Raw genomic sequence first — 12,322 nt, 5'->3', positions numbered from 1 at the left:
ATTGTTTGACAAATACATTTTGGACACGTACATGTGTGCACTGGAACTCTGGGAAGATCTGAGCACTTCTGTTCCACCATCTTTTAAAATCTTGTGTTATTAATCCTGTGAGGCATAATATGGGAAGTAACCACATGATCTAGGAGTCTATATTCAGAGTATTTTTGACCTATTCCTTCTTTCCTGGAGAAATCTTTTTATAAAAGAAAAGGATTTTCTTTAGCTTTAAGATTACCTTGAAACCACTTCTAATGCCAGATATTCATATTTATAGCTTTCTATTTTTATAGTGTTTGAGCCATTCTAAAAGGCAGGAAAAGTTTTAAAATACTGAGCAATGCTCTTTCTTGACTTTTTAAATCTATCACTGCTGCTGTTTTGCACAAGAACATGGTCATCTGGTGTCTTATGACTGCCCCAAGAATGTAAATGGCCAAAGGGACACCTGGCAAGAGCAACCAAGACCCCTCTCGCAAGCAAGTGCTCACTGTGCGAACTGCTCTCCTGCTGTGACTGATCATTTTGTCAAAACAATTCAGCATTAAAATATTTTTATAAGCATCACAGTGAGCAGTTTAACTTCCTTGAACAATTCAAGCTTGAAGCCACATCCCTGGGCTGTTTCCTAGAGAGAGCAAACACACTGGTCATCTTCACAAATAGGACTAACATAGATTTTTTGGTTTCTTGAGCCACATGTGTACTCAAGGTGTAGTATCCACCCCATGCCACTTGACCAGAACCTGGACACCTTAGACTACAGCAATTACCCCAGGCTGTTTTTATGTTCAAAAGAGAAAATAACTGCTTCAAAAGGGCAATGCAACTAACTCATCCTAAAATAGGGTCTAGCAAAGGCCAGTGCTTTGTCTTCTGGAAGTATGTATTTTTTTTCATTAATTATAAGACAATCTGAGTTGGCCATGTAAAACGTAAATATTCAGCTTTGGCCACCTTGCTTAGAACAGGTGCACCCCACTTCAGTGTTTGAGACCATCTATAATATTAACTGAGTCTTTTTTTGCTAGAAGCAAAGGCAGACTAATTTTATGAGAGTGCAAGGGGTTAACTGAAAGACCCATACCCTAAATTGAAAATAATTCCTCAGCATAGAAATATTTTTTTGTTACTGGAGCTAAAATTGGTGTCACTTGAAAGAGGAGATTAGACAGAAGCACTTTCCCATTTTGGTATTACTTTTTGCATTCACTAATGCCTTGCATAGAATTTGGTTATCTTATTAGGGGTCATCTTAGCCCCTGCAGAGTTATCTTTTATTTTGGGGGGTGGAAGGGTGGGGGATTTTGGTGACTGAGTAAACAGCAGGAAAATATGCCTTAAAAGACATACCATTAGATATGTGGATTGAGGGTTGTGAATAGGGAGGCTGAAACTCCTGCAGTAGATTTTTAAGCTTCTTATTTTTCAGGTTAATAATGTTTTCCCAGACCATTTTAGATCTTGTTTCATTAAATCAGGCATGAAAGAGCAAAAAATTGAAAAATATTGCAAGACATTACAGTTTTATTTTTATTCTGAATTCTTGCAGGTCTACCTATGCATATTCCCTATCACCTTGTTTCAGCTACAGATTTTGAATATAAAGTGTAAATTTTATGTGAGGAATATAAAGAATTTTTGGGTTTTTTTGTAAGAAGTACAAAGACACTTTTCCCCTTCACCCATCTCTTCCCAGGGTCCATGGGGGCTCGGTGCTCCCAGTTCACTATGCTCCAAAGAGGTTGAGATTTGCCAGCCTGAGGTGCATGGTGCCACTCAGGGAAGCAGCACAACAGGGCACCGGCAAACTCGGGTGTCATGCCAAGAGCATTTAAGACTAAAGCTTTCTATCTGAAGCCAATGTTCGTAAACAAGGACTTGATGATTAGTGTATACATTAAGTGCTAATGTATAATATATAATAATTATATTATATAATAATAATCTTAGATTTGTTTGTCCTGTGGTGTCCTTATTCATTTATATGGCTGACTACATTTTTTTCACAGACATTAGGAGCATGTCCCATAGCACTAAGAGAACTGTAAGTGTCAAAATTCACTTCACCCAGAACATTTTTTGCCCTGCACTTCAGAACCCCCCTGGAGTCTCTCTATCCCTTCCCTTTTGCATGGCCCGATGTGCCAAAGGCACCATTTCACCAGCAGTATTTCCATCCTTCTGACTGACAATAAGATACCTGGATGCATTTTGTTTACTGATGAGCTACTGCCTCCCGTTTTGATGGCCTGTCCCTTATGACACTCTTTACTATCTGTTCAGTGAGACCATTTGCACACAGTGCCTACCTGGCAGCTAGATAAAAACCAGGGAATATATGTATTTTTTTCCAAGTAGTGACATCTGGCTTGTTAGCTGACTTGGCTCCCATCTGTGTTACAGACTCCCTTGCTAATGACTGTGCAACCATCCCAGAGAGGTGTTCTGGGTCAAACACAGATCAGATGGGCTGATTTACCCTTCTGCAGAAAGGGGATATTTTTGTCTTTTGGTTTTGTTTTTTACTGGTCTTTACATTTGGCAAACATAAAACAGAATTTCATTGTAGGACTGTAAATCTTTCCACCTCTGAGACTGCTGTCTGGTGGTTTATTGCCTGAACTCAGACAACAGAGCTGCAGCAGTCCTATTGTTATAGGACCTACCTGGCTAAATAGTGTGATACTGTGAGCCTGTCTGCTCTTGAGCTATCCATGGGGTTATATTATGAATGAGACTCATGAGTATATTCTGGCTTGTCCTAATCCCTACGGATATACGAAACATCTCAGACAGGAGATACCAATTTTGGTAACAGAACTGAAGTGTGACTGGATTTAGAATCCGAAGAGGATCATGACATAATGTATGTAGCAGTGGGTGAAGGAAACTGGAGTCCTGTCTGCATCATACTGGCTCTGGCTGTAGTCCTGTGGCTAGTCTGTGATTTTATTGTCACTACAAATTAGGGCCAAATCCCTTAAAAGGAAAAGAGTTATCCTTGTGGGGAATTATTGGAGTGACAAATCAAGCTTTGATTCTTCACACAGACACAAATTCACCTCAAAATCAGTATTTAAAATAAAGAGGTTATCTACAAGAAATAGAATGAATGAAGCCTAGTTTCCTGTAGTTTTGTGTTCTTTTTTTTGCCCACAACACCTGTTTGGCAATAACCCCACCTCAACCCTATGTGGTCCCTGAGGACACTGCCAGCACAAGGGACAAGCAAGTTGCTTCCCAAAAACATCACATCAGCAAGTACTCTAACAGTCGTAAGACAACAGGCAGGCATCATCCTAAGTCAAAAACGGGCTAGGAAACAAGAATGGCCTCACCAGCTTCCAGCATGTAAAAGCCCATCGTGGGGAGGAGTCCAGGTTCCCTGTCTGTTCAGGCACTGGTTTTGGTGTGCAATGCCAACAACCTGTGAAGAAGGCGTAGATCAGGGCACAATGGCATTCTCCACCATCTCAATGCTTGTTACATTAGTTACGACCTGATAAGACTCAGATGAATGTCGGAGACGTGCAATGAAATTTGGTGAGTGAGCAGCAGGACATGAATTGAAATTAGTTGCTGTTTCATATAACACAGTAGTGCGCATCTAAGACGAAGTGTAAGCTATTCTTAGTTTGACACCGCAGACACAGAGTCACAATTAAAAATATCTGTTCAGCAAGGATGCCAGGGCATCACTGCAGATTGGGGGAAAAAATGTTTTGGAGCACAAGGATGAGTTAATTACTAATTCAAATATAGCTAAATAGGGATTTTCCAGGGTAATCCAAAGTTCTGTCAATAAAATCAGCAACACTGTCTCAAAGGGATGTTGTGGCTTTAGAAGGGTTGCAAAAAATGGTTTTGGGAAAAATTGAGGACATGGGAAAACTTTCATGCAGAGAGACAGATGGAAATGTTGCTATGGCGTACAGTAGAAAAGAAGAGAAAGTAGGAAAGTGGTAAAAGCGCTGGCTACAGGGAATGTTGCAAGAAAGGCACATAAGGAATATTTTTTCCCCTGTCTTGTGACACAAGAACAAGAGGATATTCAAAGAGATCAAAATATATAAGTTAAAAATCAAAGGCTTTACTTCACAAAGTGTCCCATGAATGCTTTTCACCGAAAATTGTTTGCATCAAGAATTTAAGGACCAAAAAGGGATTGGTCGTTTATTGAGGATATAATAATTTTGTTAAAACTCCAATACAGTATTTTAAAGCTTAAACAAATTTCTAGTTACAAGAGGTCAAGGTAAGATCTGATGTAAGGAACAGAGTTGCCTGCTTTGGAGATTTTGCACCATTGTGTGAAAGAAGGAACTGCGAAATTCTGCTGCTCGGTCCAACAATACATTTATTAGGCAAAGGATCAATAAACCACATCATCTTCTTCTGTCTTGGGTCCTCCACAGTTTACTATGGCCATGCTTGATTTCACTGGGAACATTACCTGATCAATAAGCCTGGAATAATGACCTAACTGAAAATGCCATATTAGTTAAGAGAGGAGAGTTATCCTGACTGATCTTGTGCTATCAGAAGATAATTACACTTCTCTTCTGTCCTGATTTTTTTAACAGGCTAGTTCAATTTTATGTACAAATTGGAAGCAAGGCTGTTGGTAATTCCTGCAACAGACCAAGAGCCAGGAATGAAGGTAAAGCCCCTTTTCTTTATAATAAGCTTTTTGTATTTTGGGTCTTCTACAGTGTTTTTACTTTTACTGCCTTTACAAAATCCAAAAAAAATCTTCTATTTTTAATGTAAATCAATTACATCTTCACTTTTCACAAGTGGTGCAGGAAACTATTTACTTTTGTTCCCCATTTTCATTTATACTTATTTCCACCAAATGTAATGGTGATCTATCAGTAAGAGTAACTGCTGGAGATGTGAGGGTTTAAGAAAGACAACATTTACAAGATGAGGTGTAGTAGCTTTTATTATACTACTTGATAGTATTGGAAAGCAGCTAAATTTACAAGTACACAGGACTTTCTTCAGGTTTGAAATAAGAGGAATAAAATTCAAGTTCAGAATAAATTGGGCAACCTCCGTATCTGACCTGAAGAAGGGGTTTGTGCCTGAAAACTTGTTCAGCTTCTCAACTACACCAGTGGGTCTAATAAAAGATTGCCTTCCAACCCAAGTTCATGCATGGTTTACCTGAAATGCAAAATTATAAAGCTGCAGCTGCAAATGTATTTAGTCTAAAGACATTAATCTCTCCTGGCTGTCTCCTTTCTTATTTTACACACATGCTTCGAGTTATTGGGGGGCAAGGCGGGGGGGGGGGGGCTTGTATTTGTGTTTGGGAAGGATCAGCAGAGTTTTGGGAGCAGATTCCCCATGTAAAGTGATCTAGTTGCACGAAGACAGACCATTGGCATCTGGTAGATGAGAAGATGACGTTTTCCTCTCACTATGAATCATTTAACATCACTGGACTGTTTCCTGATGTATAGCATTTACATTGATACTGACTCACAACTGTCATCTTTCAGCACAGATTATACTGAAGGTTTGATTCTCCTTTCATTTGCACTAGTATAAAGATACAAGAAAATCCATTATCTTTGAATATAGTCCAGTGTAAATGAGTTTTAAGAGAAGAAATATTTATAAGTAATTCTTTCTTATATTATCCCCTTTGATGAGCTTATAAGAGACTACACAAATCTGCTGTGTCCTAGTATTTGCCATACTGTGTGTTAGATACAAAGACTATCTTAAGTTATCTAAATATTATGAAAGTTAATTTTTAAGGATGCTGTGAGCTTGCATAGGTAGCATGAGCATTGTGAACTACCTATACTGTGAGCCCAACTATCAGAATTACAACTTAGTGTCCCACACAAACTGCAAGGATACCCGACAATACTGACTACATGAAGAAAGTCACATTATTCCTGTTGTTTCTGTGGTACAATCATTAGTTTCACAGAAGTTGTGAAAGATATGATCCTTTGAGTTTGCTGAAGACAGGCAAGATAACATGTGGCAGCTGGTGAGCCCACGTCACCTTTCCAGTAGGACTTTGTCCACAAAATGCTCCCATACCATGAGATGACAAATGGGCAGGGGAGATGCCAAAAGTGCCACGTGCACTGGATGGGGGCTGGCAGCTCCTGACTACAGGCTAAAGAGTTGCCCCCTTTTGCTCTGTACAGTCTGACTAACTGTTTTTCTTAATTTTAAATGTAGGTCTTGTTGTTCAATACACAAATGACAACGGGATCACCTGGCATTTGCTGCGAGAGCTGGACTTCATGTCGTACCTGGAACCCCAGGTTGTTTCGATAGACTTACCTCGGGAGGCCAAAACCCCCGCCACCGCTTTCCGCTGGTGGCAGCCACAGCACGGTAAGCAACTCCATCCTAAAAAATTCACCAAGCAGCTTTACACAGCCCACATTTCAATGCTTCTCAGTATGGACATGTTCTGCAGAAACCTCAGCTTACCAAAAATACAGTACGGTGAACAGCTGGGTGCTGTAAGAGCGTATTTAGGCTCTCCTCAGTCACTGCAGATGTGATTTGCTTTTATAGCACCAAATGGAATAGTGGGCTTAAGAGTAGAATTGTTTAAGAGCCAAGTTTAAACCAAAGATGCTGAGAGGGGAGGGGAAAAGAATATTACACAGTAAAGCCTAAACAAGATTAGAGGATTTACCTGAGTATAGAGTGACCTGGGATGTCAAATGGCTTACACATTCGATCTCATTTTTTCTCTGTTTTGGAAGAGGAGGCATAACTTGGCCTTGAATCTGCCTACCTGGTGGCTTCCATCTCACTATTTTGATAGCTCCACACTCCAAAACAGGACCCCCATCCCCTGCCTTTTCTGATGTCCCAGTGTCCTGCTCCCCTGCCTTCTGCTGCACCTGCAAAGCCCCTTCAGCCACTTCCCACTTCCTCAGCTGAAAGTAAAACCCTGACGCTGACTGATACCTAAAGCCGCTGTGAGAGCTCCCACCTTGCATGGGGGCACGTTACCACTATTAAAAATGTCCTGATTAAGTGTCTTGCCTTTGTGCAAGGCAGCAGCTCCTGGATTCCTGCATGAAATATAAGGTAATATAGCAAATATAGCAAAGTACATTTTAACAGCAATTCCCTGGGTAGAAAAGCACACAGCTTACATTCAGATAATTATGGTATGCAGCATCTTTGATACCATTTATCATTTTGATGGCTGTTTCTTATTCGTACACTTTCTTACAATGTATATGCTGGAGTTAATTGTCCTCACTAAGCAAGAGAGTAGACAAAGCAAGAAGGATGTGATTTAGCTAAGATGCCAGCTCATTTGGGAAAACTGATGAGCAGCAGCTGCTGCACTACAGACCATCGTTCTGCCACAATCATCTGCACTGGTGAGTGGTGCAATACCAGACTGGTTGCTCCCTACCTGTGTCCTGCCCCATGGCCGCTTGCTCTTGAGGCACCTGGATGACCTCTGTCCCTGCTGAGAGTGTTCACTCTAAGACTACCCAATGGCAGTCCTGTGGCTCCCGGTAAGAGGGAGAGTTTATAACCGGAGGTTGAAATACCACTTTCCATACCAGCACCCATAGGTGACAGCCACTCCTCATTACAGATATTAGCTCCTTCATAGATTGTTTTCATCTACCATAACTCAGTGCAGAGCGGCCCTATCAGCCATGACCCACATTCCTCATAGTAGCAAGACAAAAGCCCTGGGACATCACTATGAGCTCACAATTTATTGTCAAGACTTTACCTCTCCTGTGAGGGCAGTGACTACAGTATGATGGCATTTTCAGCATGCCAGTAGAAAGCTGAATTGAAATGAAGGAGAAATGTCTGAAGATGATATTGAACTGAGATGCCTGTAGGCTGGAAAGCAATACAAGAGAGTTTTACAGGAAGGAGAAGGTGAAGAGCACTTCTGTGATTATCATTATATCAACAGCCTTCAGCATTTCCCTTTGTCTACTATCCTCTTCCATACAAAAGGTACTCTGGGAACTAGAGAGATGTTTTTCTGATTTAGCTATGGGAAATGGCAGGAAGGTTGTAACCCATGAAATGAAAATCCCCAAACAGGGACTCGGGGAGTATCTCATTCAAATACAGGGAGAGCATACTATGATGAAGGCACTGAAGCTTGAGAAACGAAAAAAATACCTGTGTTTATCTAAAGCAGAAACACACTCTAGAGTCCAGGTTCATCCTTGAGCAATGTTTTAGTCTTGTTCAACAGTGCTCATCAACATGACCGAGCACTGCTCACTGGGTGAACGCAGCGTACGGACATAAAAAATAACATACAAGGATTCCACTAAACTGTCCGTTCTGCTTTTTATAGGGAAGCATTCAGCTCAGTGGGCTTTGGACGATGTCCTAATAGGTATGAATGACAGCTCTCAGACTGGTTTCCAGGATAAATTTGATGGAACTGTGGATTTACAAGCAAGCTGGTACAGAATACAAGGAGGTCAAGTAGACATCGACTGCCTGTCTATGGATACAGCTCTGATGTTCAATGAAAACATTGGTATGTGTCACCAAACATTACTACATTTGTATGAGTCTTTTTTATAAATCAGTTATGGGTCAAGTTTTTACAAGATGGGAGGTATAGATAAATTCAGGTATATAGTAATATGCAGGGAAAAGAAGAAGGAAAAAAGTTAAAATACAAATAATTAATTTGAATGACAGTACTGAAAGCATAAGTGTAAGTTATACCTTTTTTTATTGATTTTCTCTCTTTTCTTAGGAAAACCTCGTTATGCTGAGACTTGGGACTTCCATGTATCAGCCTCTTCTTTCTTGCAGTTTGAGCTGAGCATGGGTTGCAGCAAGCCATACAGCAATTCCCATAGCATTCACTTGCAGTATTCTTTAAACAATGGGAGAGACTGGCACCTGGTGACAGAGGAGTGTGTCCCTCCAACCATCGGCTGTCAGCACTACACTGAGAGCTCCATCTACACTTCAGAAAGATTCCAAAACTGGAAGAGAATTACGGTCTATCTCCCACCCCCAACCAAGTGAGCACTGCTTTTCTGGCTGTTTAGCATGATAAAGATTTTGCTGATCTAATTTGAGCAAACATCTCTCAGCTTGGGAATTTTCTGCATGTCTTTTAAATTATTAAATGTGTGTTGTCACGCCATCAGAATTTTAAATTTCACTTCAAAACACTTCATCAGATATAATGTGAACTGCAGGAACTTAAGGAAGTAACAACTTTGAATGAGTGAATTCTTAAGTCTTGCCTATAATCTATGACAGCAAGAACAGGAACACTAAACCAAGCTTTTCTAACATTTACCCAGTAAGAAGCAAAAATTAATGCCCTGACCCATCCTTTCATATAAAATTATTTTCTATGATTGCATCTAACTTGTCACCCAACATTTAGGCATGTTAGTCATGGCATTCAGCAAGTCAAAACACATGTTACTAGATGTGTCACCTCCACACTTTTGACCAGGAGGAGAGTTCTGCCTGCCTCATAGTGTTATCACATGGTTGTAAATGGATGTGGCAGATGTGCTGGCATCCGTTTCTGAATAAAACCATGCTCTAGTTTAGAAATAACAGAAGATTATGATATTGCTTACCATTATTCTGGATAGTTCTGTAATTCTTCAAAGCGCCCTACACATTACCTCTGTAAATTTCACCAGTCAGAAAATATGGTGGTAAAAATGGACACACAGTAGATGAACTGGGACAGGGGTTCACATCTTGGTTTCTAATTCCATAGTATTCTCCAGAGGACCATACATCTTCTTCCAAAGAATCTTCCTCACAAATACAATTATATCCTGATCCTATCAAAGTCTGAGGGCAATCCTCTGTGTGTTGTCCACAACACATTTCCTGCCTGAACAAATGGAAGATGATCTAACCCACAGCATTGTGATAGATTTATTTTTTCCAGAATACTTTCCTCATCTGAGAATTACAAGGCAGTCAGCAAACATAGCAGTGTGTATGCATGTGCATGTTTGTACATATATATTCCTACATTGTTATGTGTGTATATGTAAACATATGTAATCATTGTTTTTTCTTTACACAACACTTAGTATAAATTAACTTTCCTTCTTACTTTATTGAAGCAATTATATTCTTTTAGCTCTTAGCAACACATGGAGCTGTCAAATGCTAATGTAGCCAATAGTTTCTGCTCAACCACTTTGTTGACTGGCAAGAGTTGCAGCAAAGTTCATTCTTGGTTTTTCACTTTACGGCACCTTCCTTTAGAGTCTGCTGGAATTTTGCCTAAAAACTAACCTGAGAAATTGAAACTTCCAGTTTCAGCTGGAATCTTTTCCAAATACTGGGAGTCATGCTTATTAATATGCTTTTCCTCTCCTGAAGTCTATGAGATTTTCTTTACTATTTAGCACTTTGTGGAGCAGACATTCTGGATCCTGAAATACATGCGCTCTTTTTTTTCTAGCTCCCCCAGAACACGGTTCAGATGGATTCAGTACAACTATGCTTCTGGTGTTGATTCTTGGGCTATTGATAATGTGGTCCTGGCTACAGGGTGCCCTTGGATGTGCTCAGGCCATGGCATCTGTGATGCAGGTCATTGTGTGTAAGTAGCAACCTGCTTAACCTGCTTCATAGAAAGTATGTTATGTTTTATTTAGGCCAGATGGATAACACCTTTTCCTTCCAATTTGTTGCTAGGTGTGACAGAGGCTTTGGTGGTCCATACTGTGTCCCTGTCATTCCTCTGCCGTCTGTACTGAAGGATGATTTCAATGGTAACTTGCATCCAGACCTTTGGCCTGAGGTCTATGGTGCTGAGAGGGGAAACCTGAATGGTGACACCATCAAGTCTGGAACAGCTCTCATTTTTAAAGGGGTCAGACATTATTTCCGTTGACAAAATGAATAAAACCCAGTAGAGTTAAGAACAGAAAGTAATTTTTTTGTTGTTTCCCCACATATGTTTATATCAGTCTTTAGGCTAGAATTTGAAATTTTCATTTTTCTTGTCTTTTCCTGCCCTGCTTATGCACCATGTTTGTCACAGTTGTTTTCTTATGAAAACATGGGTTTCATCTGTTTGTTGGCTATTGCTTTCATTTGTGGTATAAATTCCTCCTTAACCACCAAAGGAAAAGAAAGAAATTTTGTTGCTGAAATTCTTGAGGCCAGGTGAGTGATTTGGAAATATGATACACATTACAATCAATTGGGTTTACATCTTGAAATCCCCTATCTTTTGAGTATTTTGAATAATGCAAATTAGTCGGCACTGTCGTCTATGTAATGAATGTTTATGTAGTTAGCCTGTGTTTTACTTAATTTTATCATTTTTGAAGTTTTCTAGCTCTTTAAGGATTTTTTTTTGTTAATTACAGCTTTTAAAAGGCCAGGAAATATCCTATTTTCTGAACTTCTCAGTTCTTCAACAAAACACATAATAGAAATACTATTGTTCACATAAGCACACAAATTTTAAGCTCACACAGGAGTCTTCACTTGACACTGTGAATGCAGGTACCCCAAAAAAGCAAAGTTTAATAACGTTTGGTGTAGAAATTAATTCTTTGAATTCTTTAGAAATATTTCCTTGCAAAACCTTGACTCCAGTTCAACCTCTTTAAATCATTTAAATCACAAATTACAGGATGTGAATTGTCTGAAACTTGGATCGGTTGTTCCTGCATGTTGTTCCGCTGGGGGGAATGGGTCTGAGAAAGAGGGAAGCTCTGAGAGATGGTTTGCCAGATCTCTGTAGAATGGGTACTGGCTCTGGCCCCCAGATCCACACATCATTGATGTCCAAAGATGGACAGGACCTTAGGGGTCACTATGGAGTTTGCTCTCTGCTCCCTTTCCTTACTGCTTTAAGTCAAGAGGTTGCCCCAGAAGACTATTTTTGTATGAAATATTTTTTGAGGCACAGAAAAAAGCTCCTAGAGAGGAATCTTCCTGCCTGGAAATTAGGGTGCTTGGCTACTATACATTTTGCTAAAAAAAAATTAGTATACTAGCTTGGACTCAATGTCTGAGTAAGTTAGTGCTTGCAGATCAGATCGTATCTCTAGGGTTCACAGCATGAACTGAATGAGCTGTATCTGTGGCTGTAACTGATCATGCAGCTGTGCCTGTGGCAGTGACACAAACCCATATCTAGCCCTTTCTATTGTCATGGCTCACTTTGCCAAGGCTATTGCTGTCCCCATTTTCTACATGGAAGAAGTTGTGGGACAGAGAACTACCTCTCTCACTGCCGCTAGCAGTCAGTAACAGACCACATCCAGACAATACAAGCTGCAGAACATCTTCAGTGGTGGGAACTGAGACTCACACTACC

At 40.1% G+C, this 12,322-nt stretch overlaps 1 protein-coding gene across 2 annotated transcripts in view; it reads left to right on the top strand.

Moving 5' to 3' along the window:
- Positions 1–12,322, top strand: part of RELN (reelin) — a 321,986-nt gene that overhangs the window by 258,676 nt on the left and 50,988 nt on the right. For both annotated transcript variants that reach the window (XM_080391905.1, XM_080391904.1), the window contains 6 exons: positions 4,584–4,660; positions 6,208–6,366; positions 8,336–8,524; positions 8,750–9,023; positions 10,448–10,588; positions 10,684–10,861. In XM_080391905.1, the coding sequence (XP_080248031.1) occupies positions 4,584–4,660; positions 6,208–6,366; positions 8,336–8,524; positions 8,750–9,023; positions 10,448–10,588; positions 10,684–10,861 (1,018 nt within the window). The remainder of the gene's footprint in view (positions 1–4,583; positions 4,661–6,207; positions 6,367–8,335; positions 8,525–8,749; positions 9,024–10,447; positions 10,589–10,683; positions 10,862–12,322) is intronic.

Source organism: Falco punctatus (genome assembly GCF_963210335.1).
Source record: "Falco punctatus genome assembly, chromosome: 6".
Lineage (NCBI taxonomy): Eukaryota > Metazoa > Chordata > Aves > Falconiformes > Falconidae > Falco > Falco punctatus.
This window is presented reverse-complemented; position numbering and strand designations above follow the sequence as displayed.